This window comes from Tyto alba, unplaced genomic scaffold (genome assembly GCF_018691265.1).
Source record: "Tyto alba isolate M040663 unplaced genomic scaffold, T.alba_DEE_v4.0 Super-Scaffold_39, whole genome shotgun sequence".
In the NCBI taxonomy this organism is placed as follows: Eukaryota; Metazoa; Chordata; class Aves; order Strigiformes; family Tytonidae; genus Tyto; species Tyto alba.
In genome coordinates, this window is record NW_024881314.1 from 7502576 (window position 1) to 7521714 (window position 19139).

Consider the following 19139-nt stretch of genomic DNA (forward strand, 5'->3'; position numbering starts at 1 on the left):
GGACCACCTGAATTCATGATTAACAGGAATGGGAACCAAGCCCACAGCCACTACAGATCAGGTAAGTGCTCGAGGACTTCTACATCCTTTCCTAGCAACACCCAGTTCTAACACTGCAGGCGAAGGTAAGAAATCCCACAGTCAACAGTAAAAGCACTCTTGCAGGCCAAAGAGTAATGTAGGATCCAAGGTTTCAGCCTTTTCATTTAGGAGGGTTTTATCTCTAGACCCATTTGTGTCCACCTCCAGGAGGGGTAAAACCATAAACACACAGTTTGTATGCAATTAAAACTGCCTTCAGCTCCTTCACTAGACTGACAGCAGGGCTGGGCACAGTAATCTGAAAGCGTAGTGAGAAGTGAGCTAGCTGTGACTCCTGAATCCAACACAGCCATGACATGTCAGTGGCCCATCTGCCATCTGCTCCATCATCTTCTGTCATCTGCCATCCGTGAATGACTTCGAGCTCTCCCAGGGCCAGAGTGCCTGTTTCACTGGTCTCAACTGCACAAAAGTTTTAGTACACGGTCCACAAAGCCAGGAGACTTGATCCTGTTTGACCTAGTTCCTTTTCTGTATCCTTTGAGGCAGATACCTTTGATGATGTCTCATGCCATAAATACAGAAATGGCAAAAAAACATACAGTTCAGGTTAATTTTCCAGAGTCCATTCTTAATTTCTGATTATAAAAAAAAAAAATCCACACACTGTGGAGGAAGCCAGCACGCTGTGTCCTAGTAGCACAAATCACCCCAGCATAAGACAAACAAGATTATAAACCTGTGTCTGGGAAAAAAAATAAGCAACCAACTGCATGTTTCAGATAATCTTTATCTTTCTTTCTGTAAGTAAGCAAATAGTTTACAGTGCAAGTTGATTTCCACGGAACAAGGATCAGACTCCAAACACCAAGAAACAAACAAAAAGGTTTCCAGAAGAACTCACAAAGAAACAAAGCAGAAAAGAGAGGACAGAAGAGATCATGAGAACCAGCAGATCCATGGGAGGGAAGAGGCAAGCATGTGGGACACAGCATGCCCCATTCCAGCTGTGAGGTACAAGTGCCATACAATCAGAGGCTGGCCCCACCAAATCACATTCTTATATACGAGAGAGATTCCAAGTAAAACAGAGACCTCACCCTGTTTACATCTGAAAAGAGATAGGGTCTGGATGGGAGTAGTGCTAGATGGCAAACTGAGCTGGAGATGGGAAGCAGGTGGGGGAAGAACCTCTCTCTGTTTCATATATCTCCTATCCTTCAGAAAACCATTCAGGTTTTATTTCCACTTTCTACTGGCCTGGGACTCCAGTCCACTTTGAGTGCCCAAAGGAGGAAGCCACCCAAATACAAGCCAGCAGTACACTAGAGCAGCACTCTCTCTAGGAGAGGATGGTCACGTTGCTATCACTCTAGCTTAAAAACTTAGGCGAGCGTTACAAGACACAGAAGTGTGTGCCATACCTGTCCCCTTACTTTAACATACAAGACCAGTTTCCATGGAATGATCTCACTGGTTCTAGGCTGTGAGAAACAGCTCATGGCCAGTGATCCTCCCACAAGCCTGAATACCAGAACACCAAGGACTAAGCTTAGATGGAGAGGGAAGGGTCTCCATTCATAACAGGACCCCTCACATTTCCTTGTCTAAAGACCACACAGCTCTAAGACAGCAGCCCCTCCCAGCAGAACACAATATCTGACTCAAACCCCAGGATGCCTTCACCTACCAATGTGCAACCCCATGCTGCTGAAGCAAGCCAGCAACAGTGGGTCTCCCACAAATTCTAATTCTGGCTTCCCACACTCTGCATGCTTGGGACCTAATACATTCAAGATCTGATGACCTGGTCACTAGCAAAATGCCCTGAAGAATTGAACTTTGCCTCAGCAGTCTCCACTCCCTACTGACATGGAGATGCTTTTCCTCCTACAACTTCCAAATTCCTCCTTCAACTTCCCTGAGTGCCTCCCTCGATCCCCTGCCTTAGACAGTAGTGTGCAAAAGACCCTTCCACTCCCTGCATTGCATCAGCCTGCCAAGCGATGATGGAAGGATATGGTTCCTTTCAAACCCAGATGACACTGTCCTTTCAGTCAAGGGGAGAAGACAGAGTTTAACAGTCACATCTCTTTTCCTTGCTCTCACTGAGCCAGTCCCTTCCTCCCTGTGTGCTCATGGGATTAAGTGGAGATTTCCAAAGTGACACACACTCCATTGCAACAGCCCACCATGAAGGACAGGCTGCCAGGCCTGGAAGCCAAGAAAAACTTCTCATGCCACACCAAAGCACTAGCTACTACAAAAATTATTAAGCAGCTTTCCAGGAAAGGAGTAGAGAGATTCAGAACTGAGACACAAGGTTTTCCTTCAGCAACTTCTCCTTTCATGTGGATGGGAAAGACTTCCCTACCAATACGCAACTGGGACACCAGGGAGACACCTGCAGCCAGAAGGGATGCCCCGGAAACTTTATGGAGCCACGGGAAAGCAACTGCAGTTTCCAAACCCCATCTCCTGCAGGAATAGCAGCTTCTCCCTTGCACCCAATTTACAGCTAGTCTTTTTCAATTAAGAGCTGACTCTGACCAGGGCAAGGACAGGGTCAGATTGGTTTCCAAACCACATCCAGGAGCAAAAGAGTAACAGAAGAGCTAAGAACGGTCTGATTTCTAGTGCAACCACAACAATAGACAATCCCTTAGACATCTTTCACTCAAGGTTCAGGGTGAAGGGTGAGGGAAGAGAAGTGAGCTGAGGGGAGGGATGTCAAAGCAGGTCCCAATTAAAGCTTTAAATGACAGGGAGGTAAATGAAGTGATTGTCCTTTTGGTCTCTCAGCTGGATGTGAAATGCAGGAATAGCTGTGATGAAGCAGCACACAGCAGTCCTTAGATCCAGTGTATTTCTCTTGGTAGAGGTAAGTGCTCTCTTAGACCCGTTGAATTTCAAACAGCTTCACGTCTGTGTCATACCAGATAGGGGGATCCACATTCCTGAGAGAGAAAGAAGAGAGCCACTTTACTTTCTGTGGCCAGGTACATGGAATTCAAATGTCACTGTCAAAATTAAAGGAACTGGCTACACAGAATGCCTTCAACTTTGCAAAAGAGGAAATCACTACTTGAGAGACAATGCACATGAAAGGGATGACAGTATCTACAACATCCCACAAAGCCAGAGTTTTGCATGAAATCCCTGCACCATCCCCTCTCCAGGCAGCTTTTCTGTTCCCTGCTGTTGCCAGGTCCCAAACAAGCAGTACTCCCAGAACAACCCCCCTTCATGTCACCCACTCAAAGTTTTAGATGAGCTGATTCACCCTAGTCTCTTCCAAGGGAACATCATCTTTCTATCCTGTAAATGAGACAACCCAGAACTAACCAAGTGCATGCAATTCTCTCTCCAGGCACCCCCCCAAAATCTGGAAAAAGACCAAGTTAGACTGCACCCTGCTGGTTTACCTCAAATAAATAACTCCCCACATGTAGGTCCGGAACCACATGGCAGTGCCCGAATTAGCCTGGTACTTGCGAATGAGGATGGGGTGAGGTACAGGTAGCAGCCCCACCAGTGTGCCATGCTGCAAGAATTTGAGGATCTCTGATTCATCAGTGAGACCCCTGCAGAGACACAGATCAGGAACATCCTTAGCATGTCCCACAGACACCCCCAGAACTGCTGCAGCACAAAGTATCACTCTAAACAAGCACAGAGCCAGCAGCTGTGGCCACCAAAAACACACTCACTCTGCTGTTAAAAAAAAAAAAAAGAGCTGAGAAGGGATCTGACAAACAAGAAGCTTGGCAAGCAAAATAACATCTTCACTGCTAAGACCATGATGCTTTCAATTATACTTTACAAGGTTTCTCCTAGAGGCCCTCCAAATTCAAACTGCCAGCCGCACATTGCTCTGTACACACTGCATAGCCCTCTCCAAGAAAATTGTACTTACTTGTCAATGCAGATCTTCTCCACCTGAGGGACCAGCACCTGTAAGAGCCGCATGATTGTCTGCAGGGGAAGCTTTGACTTCCAAGACATCACCTGGAAGTAGGAAAGCCCACAGGGAAATCAGCACAACGCATTAGTAGTTTTTCTACAGTTATCTCCACTCTATCTACAACAAATGAGGTTTACAAAAATCACAAAGATGGTGGATGAACTGAGTGCACAACAGCAATACAATAAATCCTGGAGCTCTAAAATTATGAGCCACACAATGAAACTAGCAAGTCATTGGTTTAAAACAAGTAAAACAAAATACTTATTTGCAGATAGTAGCAAATTTCTGGAACTTTGTCAAAGACATTCCCTGTGAGGAAATGCTCCTCTGGGGGAGTCTCTGTTGGTGGGGGAAGGGGGTGGGTGTGTGGCATTTCTGTCACAACTCTTTTCCTCATTATTTGTTTCCTCTGTCCGGATTCCCTTACCCAGTCAGGAGTTGGGGTCCACTGTCCACTGGAGGATGCACTAGAGAGACGCCTTCGATCCCGTTGGGGATGTGATGCCTCCTATCAATAAATAATATTTTTTTAAAAAACAAAACACAAAGAAACAAACAAAAGCAAATCACACTTAAAAACAAGAAATAGAACCCATTTTCTGCTGATTTCCCCCCCAGTTCTTCCAGAGCACTGATGAGAAAGACAGCTCAGCCTGTCCCTAGAACAGATGAAACCCACCAGACCTTCAATTCACCAAAACCCATATGCTTCAACCCAGTGAGTGGCAATATTTGATGAGGTTAAGTTGTAGGACCCTGTGGCAAGGTCACAGCTCCAGCTATCACTGCTGACACATTGTTGGAACAATCCACAGTGGGAGAGTAAAACAGGACTGACAAAAGACTGTTCAAGTATGCTGCTTTCTTTTAGCACAAAGACTAAACAACTAAAGGCCACAGCTTTTCAGACCTCTGTCTACTGATTGCGATTTTTGGTGTCCATTGTGGAACATCTTAAAGAGTGTTTTAGCCAAGGGTGGGCTCTCAGCAACTCCTACCTAACAACCTCTGCCCCTTAAGGAACAACACACTCACACCCTCAAACACAAACACCATCACCAGTCACTTTCTGGAAAGCTCTGGTCAAAAGTCCAAGACCCAATTCTCTCTTATTCTTCTCACCATCACCATTTTCATTTCTCGTATACAGAAGACATTACTAACACCCTGGCTTTCCATATTTGTGGTGGAAAGAAAACAAATAATCCTTTAAAAATTGCTATCAAACTCCCCATGAGGTAAAGATGGAGAGGCTTTTTCCTTTTGCAATGCACCCTGACCATTCATTACTACAGCCTAGAGCTGACTTTTCTATTAAACAAATGGGAACAGCACTTCCTTCCAACAGGCATCCTGCATCTCCACATGCACAGACTCATTCACACGTCACCTTTGCAACCAGAAACAGTAAGCTTGGGGCAGAGCTGTGCTGCAATCCACTGGAAGCCAACAGTGCTGTACCAGTCCTTTTCTGACTGGGGAACAGCTCAAGCCAGCTGCTGGACACAGAGCTGTAATGACCCATAATTATGTTTCATGGGCTGCTGAAAGAAGAAAACCTTTCTTCTGCAAATTCTCAGCCAAGATCTCACTTAATGACTACATAATTAGTTGCGTGCTTAAGACATCTTGCTGACCATGGGCCTTCATCTGGTACAAGGGAAGGCCAGGAAGGGTAAGCAAAACTGGTCCTGGGATATTTTGAAATTCTGTTCATTCCAGTTTATTCAAAACCTAAACAGCAATACTATTTTGCAATGTTTGTAGCTACAACCTTATCGTTCAGCCTGTTCAGATTCAGTGTCGTGTCCTCATCAAGCTTCTAAAAATAGAATTCATAAAAACACAAATGAATGCTGATTTCCTTCAGATGATCCCACCCTCTTCCTCTTTCCTCCTCACTCCCACAACCCTTGCCCCCTCACAGCTGCCATCCAAATGGCAGCAGCCAGCTGACACATTTAGGAAAGGTAAGATGGAATTACACTGACATATGAAGGCTGTTGAACATTTCACGAGACACTTTTGAAATGATTATGACTGATAAAGGGAGAACATTGCAACAGATAAAGGAAGGAAATTAAATCAGTCATAAGGGTGGGTATCCTAAGATGTACCCAGTATCTCTTATTAATTTATCTTAACTCAGCAGGTTGGAACCAGGCTGGAGCACAGAAAGAAGAAAATGTTCAGATAGTCTGACACACCACAGTCCCTGGAGATGGGTGTGTGCTACCTGAAACACCACACCACAGCAGCAATGATTCTCCTCACAGCATATCCCACACCCCTTGCTTTACTGCCCTTCACCTCCCATCTGCTTTTTGGCCCCCACCCCACAAACATTCAGACATGCAAATGGAATTGCTGCAGCCAGGCAGAGCAGCTAATGGTTTCAGATGGGCAGTTGCCAAAGGCCAACATGAGCACACACACAAGGAGAACAAGCGGAGAGGATAAGGGTATGATATTGGAGGTCTTCAGCCTGCTCCGCTAGATCGCGATGCCTTTGCAAACTCCCTCCATTTGGACCCCAATTCTGCAGTACTGTCTCAGCCAAGAGAATGCTGAGAGCAACTGACTGAAAGATTCTTGTAGCACCACCTCAGTTCATAGCAGCCCATGATAAACTGCACCATCCCAACTCATCACCTCCTGCCCAGTTTGCTCCACACCTGGTGAGAGCTGGTGTGTCAATTTGGCCATTCCAGAGAAAACAGAGAGAGGAAAAGCTGGGAAAGTTATGCCTTTCACCATGGGGCAGCCATGTCTCCCTGTGCAAATGGATGTAAGGTTCTCTCTTCAGTGAAACAGCTCAGTGGACAGCGAATGCTCAGACAGAACGTGAGGCAGCACCAGGTGTATAAACATGGCCTTGCTGAAGGAAGAGAGGACATTCAGGACAGCCCTTGTAACACACTTCCTACAAGGCAGCCCAGAGGTTTTTGATACTGGACAGGAAAGGACACAGACTGAGGAGTTAACAGAGAGTAATAAGAGACTACTGCTCCACTGAAATTAGAAGGTAGCTGGTTTATAGCTCTTGATAGGGAAAACTAGCAAACGCCAGAAGGCTGACATTGCCACCAGCCTAGGAAACCAGTGCAGCCTTGATTCACAGACCTCAAAGCTTCTGTCTCATCTACACGGCCAAGCAGCCACCACTCAGGGCAGTATCTCAGCCAAGCCCTCAAGGGAACACATTGTTCACAACACCAGCTAGCCAGAAGATTCTGGTAGAGCTCTATCCATTCCAGAGAAAAGGGAGAGTAAAAAGAAGCAGCCGTGAGAACCTGAGTTGAAAGCCTCTGGATCAGGAATACATCCCTTTGCAATTACGCACTTGCTGCTCTATCAGTTGCTTTCAAGGTGGAGAAAGCTCACTCCTCTAGTGTCCTAGCTCTTGTGTCACTAGCACAAACGTGAAACACCCAAGGTGATGCAACAGTACTTCTGAACCACAGTGTTTTCCAGCACAGTGTGCATGTGCATATTGCCTCTAATATGATGCCCTTCTTCAGTGGGCCAACCAGACCTCTCCTAAGTCCCCCATTTTAGATCATTTCACAGCCTAAACCTTCCCTACACACCAGAATGTCTGGCCTTACCCCACTCCAGGGCTCCCCATCGCTCACAGCTGAGGGGGGGTTACCCTCTGGTGGAGACTGTGAAGAGTCTGGCTCCAGTGAACGCATGGTCCCATCCTCTGACACCTGTGACTTCTCCGTGAGCTTGTCAATTCCTGTGTTCAAAGAGAAAAATCTCAGAAATACAAGTAAATTAAATATGCTTAAAAGCAGGGGTTATTCCCTGTCCTACCATGCACAGACACCCTATACATCTGCTGAGATCTGAAACTCTCCCCACAGGAAAAGCAAGATCTAGCCTTGGTTTCACCACTCCAAAGGAGTTTGTCTCTAGAAGATGTCCCCTGATGTGAGAGGAACACAGGTTCACACGGATATAGTTAAACCACAGCAAAATGACAAGATTAGGACAAACGTCCAGGTGGACACTAAGTCTGAGAGGAGAGAAACTCAAGACAGTTTACTTTGACGTGTTTGTGATCAGCTTGGGCAAACTGATCTGAAACTCAGACTGAAAGGCAGTAAGTCATTCACAGATATAAACTCTTAATCTCTCCCACGCCCAGTGAAAGGGTGAGTCCACACCGTATCTCACAGAGAAAACAAACCTCTTTCCTGTTACAAAGGTAAACTAAAGCTGACCTGGAGTAGCCACCAAACTAGTCTTCAGTGTCCCTGGTTCAGCAGGGGCAGCAGGACGTGACCCTTCCATGGAGACCCCGTCCTGGGAGTTGGTGCGAGAAATCGGCTCAGGAGTTTTCTTCTTGCGCTGCAGACCTTTCTGGATGGACTGGGAGTCCGTGGGTAAGTTGGCCAGCTGGTGAAACACATTCCGCTTGCGGATAACAGCATAGACCAAATTTGAGTTCCCTGGGAATCACAGCAACAAAATGAGCAGAGAAGTAAGACTCAGCAAGCTCTGCCAATACAGCACAGCTCACAGGGTACACAAAGCATGGTTGTGGAGACCCCACAAACTCAGAGAACCATGCTTCCACCCCCCAAAGGCAATGGTACAAGAAAGAAGGAGCAGGGCTTGAAATCCTCTTATCCATTACAAAGCAGTACAGAAAATTCAATTAAATCCTTCCTAGGCTGGAAGGCTGACAAGAAATAGCTTAGAAACTGACATTCAAACTGAGAAGAAAAAGGACAGTTTAAACCACATATTAGAACCTATTTTGGAAGAAAAGATTGTTAGCCAAGATTCAACATTTCTCCATCTTCAAGAGTTCACAAAATAAATCAGGGGTATTCCATCTGAGGAGAAATGCACTTGAAATAGCAAAGCAAAATGGCCAAAATTCTTAATGTCTGCAAGGTGGCAGAGAACAGAATTAAACCATCCCCTAAAATAAAACACACATCACAGCCACAGAGGCTGCTTTAGTATCTGGCAAACACCACTTGCAAGATTTCCATTTGGGAAGCAGAATGGTCACTCTTTATTTGCAGTTTTAAAGCAAAACATCAAATTTTGAGCAGGCTAAGGGACCTCATTCTATTATTTCCTTGAGGTAAAAGACTGTCATGCTTTTAAGAGGGAAAGCACAAGGCATTTTCCTGGAAAGGGAGCAAGAGCCAGAACTTTGTTTGGATGGGGCTGTTTGGTCTTCAGCTCCAGTGACCTGTCAGAACAGAACCAAGAGGCACTTCTAAACACTTAAGGAGATGGAAGTTGGTTTGTCCCCTCACTTACATTTCTGAGCAACATGAGCAGTTCCACAGCAGCATCCAGCCAGTCACAACTTAAGCATTACACATGCGCTTTCCCTTCTTCCCATCTCATTTTCTGCTCTGCAGGAGGCTGAGGTTATGCTGATAATTAGCTGCCATCTCATTTAACTCTAACCCAATCTGTCTGGGTCAGGACCCAACAGTGATTACCTACTAACCCAACTTCTCAATCCTAGGCAAGTCTCCATGTAGCTGGTTTCTACGTTTCTCCCCTTCTCTCATCTGTTTGGATTTTCTCTGAACTTTCATCTGATGTTCTCTTGGGAGTAAACTAGTGCAAACCCACTAAATACAGCAGCCAGTCTCTTACCATCAAACTGGTACTGGATAATGTTGTTGAAAACTTCCAGCAAGAAGAAAACAAGATGGTGATTTTGGACAGCAGAGAACAGGAACCAGGTGGTGGAAAAAGCTTCCAGGAGATGCAATAACTTGTTAGCAGCCACCATTGAGAGAGACTTTAGGTATGGAGACACTGTGGAAGGCAAACAAATGAAAACTGAAGAAAGAACCAAGTTATATGTATTCACATAAATGTTGCTTTTACCACCTTCCCACCCTACACTTCTGGGAAAGCCTCATGGAGCAGCTGAGCCCAACAAGGCTCCACAGAAACATTCCCAAATATAAGTGAAACAGAGATACTGCCTAGTAAAAGCAAGCAGTTCTGCTTTTAGAGGGTCTTGTGTAGTTTTACATTAGTAACATCATCTCTGGCGTGCCTCCTGAAAAGCTTACACAACTGGAGCCACCTGGTCACTAAGCACAAGGGAAGCCACTGCCACCATGGGGAGGTGGCACTCCCTGCTGGAAAGGGTTAGCACTGCCAACCAGCCTCACTGGGCTTTCTGGCCACCCCAGAGGGGCTCCAGGGACTCTGCTGTCCCACCCTTGGCACCATCAGGCCGAGCCCACACAATAACCCTGCAGGCAGGTCTGATGTGCAGCTGGCACTGCCAGCACCAACTAGAAAGGATCAGTCTCCAGCAGCAGCCACTAACACCGGTCAGTGTTAGGGGGCACAGGTAGGAGAGCAGGGAGAGGGGAGTGAGAGCAGCCAGAGCTGTCCCCTCTGTGGGTTGTGGTTTCACACCACACAGTGCTTACCGTTCACAACAATGGTGAGCAGGCAGTCAAAGAGAGGCTGCAGCCGCTGATGCCCGCTGGTTATGATCTTGTGAAAGACCTATCGTAAGGAAGAAGCTCTTGAGCAAGGTAGTACACCTTACTGAAAGCATCCTCTCAACCAAAACCAGTGCCACCCCCACACTAATCGCTTCCTGACACCATTCCTTGCTAGGCTGGGCCAAGCACACTCCACAATTACACAGGTGGGGAAGGCTGCTCTCACTGCAGACTTGCGCTCCAGGAGCACAAGCTTTCATTTACAAGGAATACTTTCGGGATGTGATTAGGGCTCTACAACACTGCAAACAGAAACTGACTGTGAACTGTTCCAAAATGAACAGGCAGCCTGAAACAAAAATAAGCCACCAGGAAGTAAGAAACATCTCCATCCGCAATGGATTTTGACTCTGAACCCTGATGATAGCTGCTTGAAATGCCACAGAACTAATCATCTCACATTTGATTTTAGTGCAAACTTTTAACTCAAATGTTTGTCCCACTTTTCTTAACTATACCCTCAGACATGGAAAGATTCAACTGCCTTGCAACCAGTTCAGACATTGCCAATCCTGGCCTTCCCACCTCTAGTTGGCATGCCTGTAGAGACACCCTGCAGCATAATGAAAATATAGAGATGATCTAAAATTAATAGAATGTAATAGCAAAACACAGTGTCAAGAACAGTACCAGTGGGCACATTTCTTCCCACTCCTTCTAATAAAAGTCTCCTTTTGCAGGTTTATCAGAAGCTGCTAAGAGATTCTTCTTTGGCAAACAAGCACTAACATGGCAGGAGGGTAACCTGAGGCTGGTACTGTAAACACACAGCTGTTTGTAGGCAGTATTGTGACCCCCGGCACTACAGACTGAAAGATGAATGAAACCTTGCAGCAACCCAAAGCTGCAGGGTTGAGCCTGGTATCACTGTTGTTCCCATTCTGGCCGATGTGCTCCACACAACTCTGGATTCTTGGGACAGAGCAAGCAATGCAGTCAGATCTCCTGCCTTCGCCACCTGCAGTCAAGTCTGGTAGAGGCCATGCACCCACCCCACTCATGACAGGCCCAGAGTCCTTTAGACACCAATCCAGCACCATCTGGGATCCCAGTTTTTGGGATCATCTCATACAGATGGAATTGCATCTGATGCATATGCACCCTGCCAGACACATCACCTCGGGATAACAGTGTGCAAAGATCCCACCAGTGCTTGGATACATCCCACACACTTGCTAGCTACTCAGCAGGCTGGCAATCTATGAAGGATGAATATACTGAAGGACGGAAGACAATTATTTGTGGAGGTATGAAATAAGAGTTACAAGGGACAGAAAAGAAGTGTTGGAGCTATACTTACTATGATGAGCAGATCTGCATGTGTCCCTGTGAAGACAGGGATGTCCATAGGCACTCGTACAGAATACGGCTTGTTCAGTCGAACTCCAAAGTTACGCTCCCCACTGAGAAGCAGGAGGATAAAGACCCCAATGTGCATCAAGCCCACTCGTGCTGCAAGCAAAAAAAAAAAAAAAAACAAAAAAACAAAAAAACAAACAAAAACACCAAACAAAAACCCCACACATCACAGTGAGGTCAGTGGACTCCTGAAGACAGAAAGGCAGTAAGGAGAGAGGAGAAACACTATGGGACTGAAAGAAAAACTGCACAGACCAGATCAATCTGATAAGGGACATCCCACACAGAGGTCCCTCCACTGCCAGTACCAGTGTCCTTCCCAAGCACATCTATGTTAAGTCTCAGATAGATCATGCCTTTCTTCATTATGTTCTTGATGTAAGCCCCTCACCATAGTAGGAAAGACCCAACAACTTCTTTCCACTACCCAGTGATGGAGTTATACCTGATTTACACCAAAGGCAAGAGCAGATTGCTCATTTCTCCTTCTTCATGGGATCAGGGACAGTTTTTGACATAAGGACTCAAAACAAGTTAACACATGCTAATGATCTCCCTTCTCTGTGTTGTGGTATAGATCACCTCCTGCTTCTAGTCTGTTACAAACGTTAAAGCCCAGCTAACTGAACCACTCCATGCCTGTAGAAGGCTAGGAACACACATCTGAGATGCTATCACATCTAAGTAGCAGGGAGGAAGCATCTTAAAAACATTCTAGCTCAACTGTCAAGCACAGATCATCCCAAATATTGAAAATAACCAACTTACACTGGTCTGCTCTGGCATCATTGAGAAAATACAAGATTGGGACAAGGATGTCCAGAACATCACTGCTCTTCAGCACAAAGAAAAGGAATTTCTGTAAGAAAGGGGAGGATTTCAGACAATCACAAGGATATTTGGTTTTTTGCACCAACTACAGGACTCGGGACAGGTAGCCTCAAGCTAATTAGTCTCTTGAGAACATTAGAAAGGCTTGTATATGCACCAGCTCTTCAACTCCAGTGTTTTTCGTAGATATTATAATACCTGCTCCAGCAATTTCTTCAAACACCTTGAGGAGCTGCAGCCTTCCTCACAAGCTGTTCCTACAGCCAGACTCCCCCAGCCCATGCAGGAGGGAGGAGCACCGCTGACCAGAGCACCAGAGTCACTCCTAACTACTTGCCCACAACCCTTCCCCAGGGCTCGGTCCAGCCAGAGCCACACCAGGCTCTGGGCAATAGGCAAAGGTGGGACAAAGCTCAGCAAGAGACAGATCCACACCTTGTTGAAGTCACAGAGTTTCCAGAAGAGGACGAGGAGTTCCTGATGGAATTGGATCTTCTTGGCAGAGTTTGGCAGGTAGGTCTGGACCAGCGGGTTTGATAACAAGCGGGCCACTCCTTTCAGGATGAACTGGAAATCCTGCCGACAGACGAGGAAAGAGGCTGTAGTGGGCCCAGGGCTAATGCAGTCAGCATGAAATCAGACAGGAAATAGTTCAGGACAGGAGCACATTACCTCCTCTCGGTGTATTCTTGAGAGGTAATTCACAAACAGATTGTCTGGTCCCGGAGGCTGCATTCAAAAGACAATTAATGAAATTCTTACTGACAACCAGGTTTACTCAGGGAGTCAAAGTCTAATGACTGGCTCTGGGGGCTAATGTCTCTCATTTCACTTTTCCTCTCTGAATGATCCAGTTTTAAATGCCAGGAGACAGAGCACCTCAGGGAACAGTAAAGTCAAGGACTTTTCACTTACATGTTCCTGAATTGAGTCATTGACCAAAACCTAGTGGTTTGGTCATGCAGAGCACAGCTGTTTAGTGAACTACAGGAAAGAAGCAGGACTGGACCAGAGATAGCAGACTGCAAGGAGAGGAGTGGTGCTGGGCCCTACAGGTCAACATTCAATGCAAGCTGGTGTATGAGGACCACAGGGAGTTCAGGAGAGCAGTAAATAGATATCCCAGTGTCACTCACATCCACATCATCCATGGCCGTGCCAGTGGTCGTGCCATCCACACTGGGACTTGAACTAGTAGAGCTGTCATAGTCCAAAGTGACAATCAGCACCTGGGCTGCCTCCTCCACCAGGGGCTCACGGTAGTCAGAGAAAAGCAGGTGATTGTAAGGAATCCCGTAACCCACCGGGTCGTAGGCACAGACGACGTTCAGGAGTGAGGTGAAGAGTGGGAGCGCATGTCTGGGCAGGAAAAAACATTCTCAGAAGGCATAAGCAGGCAGCAAAAGGTGCTGCCTTGGGGAGGGACAGGAATCTCTCCCCAAGAGTTTGGGGTCATGACAAAACACTAGCATCTTCCCTAACAGTGGCCCATGACTGAGCAAGCCCAGAGACAAGAGCTGACACTCCAGCTCCCAAATGGTCTCCTGGAGTACAGCCAAAAGAGGTGAAAAAGGCTGTGTGGCCTCCCAGAGGAATCCTGTGCAGCAGTGTGAGAAAGGGGACAGGATCTCAGAGCTCTCTAGACTCTGGAAAGACAAAACTGTCTGCCTTCAGCCTAAATTATGCTCCCCAAGATGAGCAACTGTCACCTGAGGAGCTGAAAGTCCCAGCGAGACAACGTCACTAGAGGGCAGCATTCATCCGCCACTGACACCACAAACCACCCACTGCAGTGCCACACCACCATCCCCAGGAGGGAACAGGGTCTACAGCAGGAAACAGGATCTGCCATTTCCCACACGGCAGGAATCAGTCCTGCATCAAACTCCAGCGAGCACCATGCTGTCTCTCCTTTTGCTGCTGAGGAACAATTCTCACTAAGCAGAGATGTTAATGAGATGTACGACAGGGACAAAGAAAAAGGACCACAGCCCCCAGACACTGGAGATCGCAAGTTCTGTGGTCCATCCATTATGAACACACTGCATGGAAGAGATTTGAAGACATTTCTTTCTCCCCCTGGCACCTCATCCCCTACACTTCACCCTTACCTGTTCTCTGTAGAGCAGAAGAACTGCACCCAGGGGTTGGCATTGCTGCTGTCCGAGGAGGGAGGCAGATACATGGCCTCAGAGAAACATGTCAGCAGCAGCTTAAGCAGCTCTGTCCTGAAAGAAGGGAAGAAGCCAAGGCCTGGAGCCATTCAGGAGCAGGGACTGGGCACAGGAATCACAACCACTTACCACAATAACACATAAGGAAGGAAGGCTCAGTCCCATCCAGAACGTCCTCCCCACAGAGAGCTAAGCCCGTTTCATTTCATAAGCAATACTGCTGTCACTGGCACAAAGCTCAGCAGAATTGCTGCCTTATGAAAAAGAAATACAGTACAGAGCTCCTAGACACTTTCAGAGCAGCAATGTTTTGCCAGTTCCTGCTGCAGACACTCTGACTCCCATATCATATTACAAAAAGCTATTCAAAAGGTCAGCTGTTTGTTTGGTTTTTGTGTTTGTTTTTTTTGTTTGTTTGTTTTTTGTTTTGGTTTTTTTTGTTGTTTTTTTTTTTTGTGGTGTTTTTTTGTTGCTTTTTTTTTCCCCCTCCTTGGGTTGTCAGTCCTGTTAGCTCAAAGGAGCAAGGAGAAAGCCTCTTGGGAATCACAAATACCCAAGGAGATCCCATCTCCCCTACATCCCACTCTTCTGAGCCCAGTTTCTCTCTACTCTGCCTTTGCAGACCCTCTTACCTATTCAAGTCATGGATGTAGTTAGGCTGTGGAGAATGAGCAAAGCCCACTCCTGCCTCCCAGATGTACTCACAGCTGTCGATGGAGTGGATATCTTCTGCTGTGTCCTGTGGGGAGAAATAAGAGGTTGGACCACAGAAGGCAAGAGCAAGATTTGACAGAGCTAGTGGTATTCAAGGCAATTCAGCCACTCTCTTTAGCAAAGAAACCAGCAGAGAAGCATCCAAACATTCAGACTGTAGATACCAACCCCGCCCAAGGCACATCCTTGACCGAGGACCTCATCTTCAACAAGTACTGAGCACCATGCAGAACAAGGCCCTTCCTCTAGCAGGCTAAGGTGCAATGCTAGCCACCACAACTGGGACGGGCCACCCAATGCTGAAATACCTCCTATTCTTACAATCTGATGCATCACCACCTCCTCTCCTCTGCATCTCAGGTCAGGGCTTTTCCTTTGTAGATCAAGAGCACCACATGGGTTCAGTCCTGCTCAACACCTTGACCGTATCTCATGAGTCACTAATATGCGAGTAAACTCAACATGATATGTCCCAATAGCTGTATCCCAAAGGCAGGAGAATCAGTAAATTAACCCTCATCAATAATAAAAGTGGATATGGCTGTGACTTGCTTTTCAGAGGGTAAAGGAAGAAGGCAACTGCAAACATGCTATTTCTCCCAGTCAGAGCCCTCCCAGTCTTTTGACAGCCACTGGCATGACTCCCAAACTCTTGCTTTGCAACCTGAGGAGATAAACCACAGCAGTTTGCCCTTCTTTGTCATGGTCAGCCAGGTCAGGGTTGAAGCAGCTCTGCAGACACAAGCAGCCATTGAAAATGGCCTGCTGACCCTCTAGGAATGACCAGGAACAAAGACTCAGATGTTTGCATCAAGTCCACTTGGCACACTTTGGCTGTCTCTTTTCTGGAGTTTAATTAAGCAAATTCTACCACCTGCCTTTTTTCCTCCTTGCACTTGGGGAAAGCAGATCAGAGGACTGTTTCTAATTGCTCTGAGTACCCATTGCATAACCTCCAACTCTTCCTCCCTCCCACAAAAGCACTGATCTCAGGACAGCAGGGCTTGAGGGCAACCAAGATGCACTTACCACCCCAACCACAACTCCCACAAAATAAGCATGCTGACAGCAGCTACTGCTGGCACAGAGGCAACTGCAGCTTCCTCCACAGTCCACGCTTTTCCTGCCTGCCTTCTCACTTCCTTGGCCAGAGCTCACCTGCTGTCAGGTTTCTGATCGAGTTCCTCAGAACAATTCTTGCTGAGACTGGAGTGCCCAAGACTCCCCTCCATAATCAAATCTCCTGCCAGGCACAGGCTTCATGGAAAGAAGTGCAATTACTTTCACAAACCTGCTTCTATCATGTGTGACTAAGCAGGAACACTGGGAGGAGACAGCACATTATTAGCCATCATTACAGCAGTTCCCCAGGCCTAAAATGGCAGGTACTGATGTCTTCAAAGAGTTCAGCCTTTGCAAGTAAGTGACAAAAAAACAGAGATGCAAGCATTGTGCATGACAGAGGGATCCCCAATTTCTAGCCATAATTCCAGGACAGACTTCAATTGGAAGGCAAACAGCAAAAGAGTATGGGTCATTCCTGGGACTCCTTCGTCCATTCCCTCCCAGCTGTTACTCTTCCTCTTTACTCAGTTCTGCTTCAGCAACATCCACCACAATCTGTACCTCTGGTGCCATATACTGTTCTGGCAGGAGCATGAGGTGGTTGCACCCATCTCTGCTCTTAACCTGCAGTGAGGTGCAAGAGCACAAGTGAGACCAGATCCAGAGATGTAAGATAGCTAGGCAGAGACTGCAGAGGCTGCAGGAGCAGACAGGCAGCTAACAGCAAGGAACATAAAACATTCACAATCCCATCATCTAATTCAACTTGCCCAGAGCCCTGGAAAGCCAGGCTGGCTGCTGCCAAGGGAGAAATCACAGTGCAGTGGCAGGGGGACCTCCCAGGAGAAAATGTTGCCACCCCAACTTGTGCAATCCATCCCAAGCACAAGACAAGTCCACCTCTTTCCACTGCACTCCCACTTACGCTTAGCACATACCCACGTGGCTCTGATCCAGCCTCACCCCCTTCAACCCCAGGTGACAGATTTTCACCCTGCTTCTAGGACCCAGAAACTTCAAGTGAGCAAACTCAGGTTTGTCAGGGAGCTTTGCAGCCGTCAAATACACAGTGGTTTAGCACGTTAACTTTTAATTTACTTCATAGCTATATCAAAAAGGAGAGCTGCCCACTTTTGTTTACAGACTGGACCTACAAGAAACACCATATAGTCATTGGGGGGCAGAGGGGAAGAGAGAAAGAGAGAGGGAGGGAGATGCACCAGAATCTGTCCTTAGCACACCTGGCAGATGATCCCTGCTTCAGGGAACTCCTCTGAAGACAATCACCATAAGGATCAGAACACATTTGTCTTTGCTGCAATGATACAAAGAGGGAGAGGAGGTGGAAAGACACACAGAGACCACCTACTAATTCAGATCACAGCACCTCCGATCAGGCAAACAGCTGCTTCCTGCCCCAGACTGCACCAAATTGCCAGTGAAAGGAACAAGGTGCTAAAGGTCTCTGCTCCGCTGGCAACAACAGAAGAGCAGTTGTTTGCCAGCACAATGACATTTTCCCGAGGGGCAAGCTGTAGTGCAGGGGTAAGTGCCAGCCACTCCAGCTGAGACTCATCCAGCTGCCTCAGAAGGCACAAACACTACACAGTGAACCCAAAATATTGATCAATATTAGTCACTGTGGGCTCAAGCTTGATGACTCCATATCCCCCTGCCTACAGGTTTGCAGGAAGCTGCTGGGGTTTTCCAGGGTACCCTCCACTATGCAGCTGAACTACCTCTACGCAGATGATCTCATGATTCAACTTACCACCGTGATTCTCCGGTGGCTCTGCACAGTGAAATCAGGACAGAAGAGCAGATCTGCAACAGCAAGGAGCAACGACTCGGCCAGTGGCCGGGCATTTTCATCATCTTCATCTCCCTAAAAGCAAGAAACATGGAAGAGTACTGTCAGCCTGGGGTTAACAAAGAACACACAGTAACACTGGTGAAACACAGCAAGTGAAGATACACTCCCCAAGAACACACAGGGAGGCAAAAAGTTACAAAGGAACAAGAGGGAAAAACACACAAAACCCATTCAGTGTAGGAAAAATTCCTCCCTGGAAGGCGATGACTGAACAGGAGCAAGCAGTCTAATGACACCAAACCCAGCGGACAAAGACCTAGAGATGTTGGGGAAACAGAAGAATAGCACTGGACCTTGACACATGGAGATGCTTGACTTACTGAAGACAAAAGGAAAGGGAACCATTTACAGAGAAGAGGGTTTTACAGTCATGAAGGAGCGTGATTTGGATGGTGCACAGAGACAGCAATAGAGGCAGCCAGCCAGCAGCACTAAGGTGTAAAAGCTCTCGAAGTCCTGTGTGGGCTGCCCAGAACTGGAGAGGCTGCGTGCACCATGCAAGGGGCCACCTCAGCCTGCAGTGGCAGAGCAAGCACGACAGCAGAGGGAATTTTGCTGTCTCCAACATTCAAAGCAATCACCCAAATCATGCATGGCTACTCCTC

General features: G+C 46.9%; 1 protein-coding gene across 2 annotated transcripts in view; it reads right to left on the reverse strand.

Moving 5' to 3' along the window:
* Window positions 1–812: 812 nt before the first annotated feature.
* HID1 (HID1 domain containing) overlaps window positions 813–19139 on the reverse strand; it is a 31932-nt gene continuing 13605 nt past the window's right edge. Inside the window, exons 4-20 of one of the 2 annotated variants that reach the window (XM_042802397.1) lie at window positions 18433–18546; window positions 15515–15621; window positions 14820–14936; window positions 13845–14067; window positions 13381–13437; window positions 13144–13284; window positions 12646–12736; window positions 11819–11970; window positions 10441–10519; window positions 9644–9808; window positions 8239–8466; window positions 7618–7751; window positions 5784–5831; window positions 4437–4517; window positions 3959–4050; window positions 3468–3626; window positions 813–2999 (exon numbers count right to left, since the gene is read on the reverse strand). In XM_042802397.1, the coding sequence (XP_042658331.1) occupies window positions 2936–2999; window positions 3468–3626; window positions 3959–4050; window positions 4437–4517; window positions 5784–5831; window positions 7618–7751; window positions 8239–8466; window positions 9644–9808; window positions 10441–10519; window positions 11819–11970; window positions 12646–12736; window positions 13144–13284; window positions 13381–13437; window positions 13845–14067; window positions 14820–14936; window positions 15515–15621; window positions 18433–18546 (2052 nt within the window). In that variant the 3' untranslated portion in view covers window positions 813–2935. The remainder of the gene's footprint in view (window positions 3000–3467; window positions 3627–3958; window positions 4051–4436; window positions 4518–5783; window positions 5832–7617; window positions 7752–8238; window positions 8467–9643; window positions 9809–10440; window positions 10520–11818; window positions 11971–12645; window positions 12737–13143; window positions 13285–13380; window positions 13438–13844; window positions 14068–14819; window positions 14937–15514; window positions 15622–18432; window positions 18547–19139) is intronic. The other variant, XM_042802398.1, reaches the window with a different exon arrangement.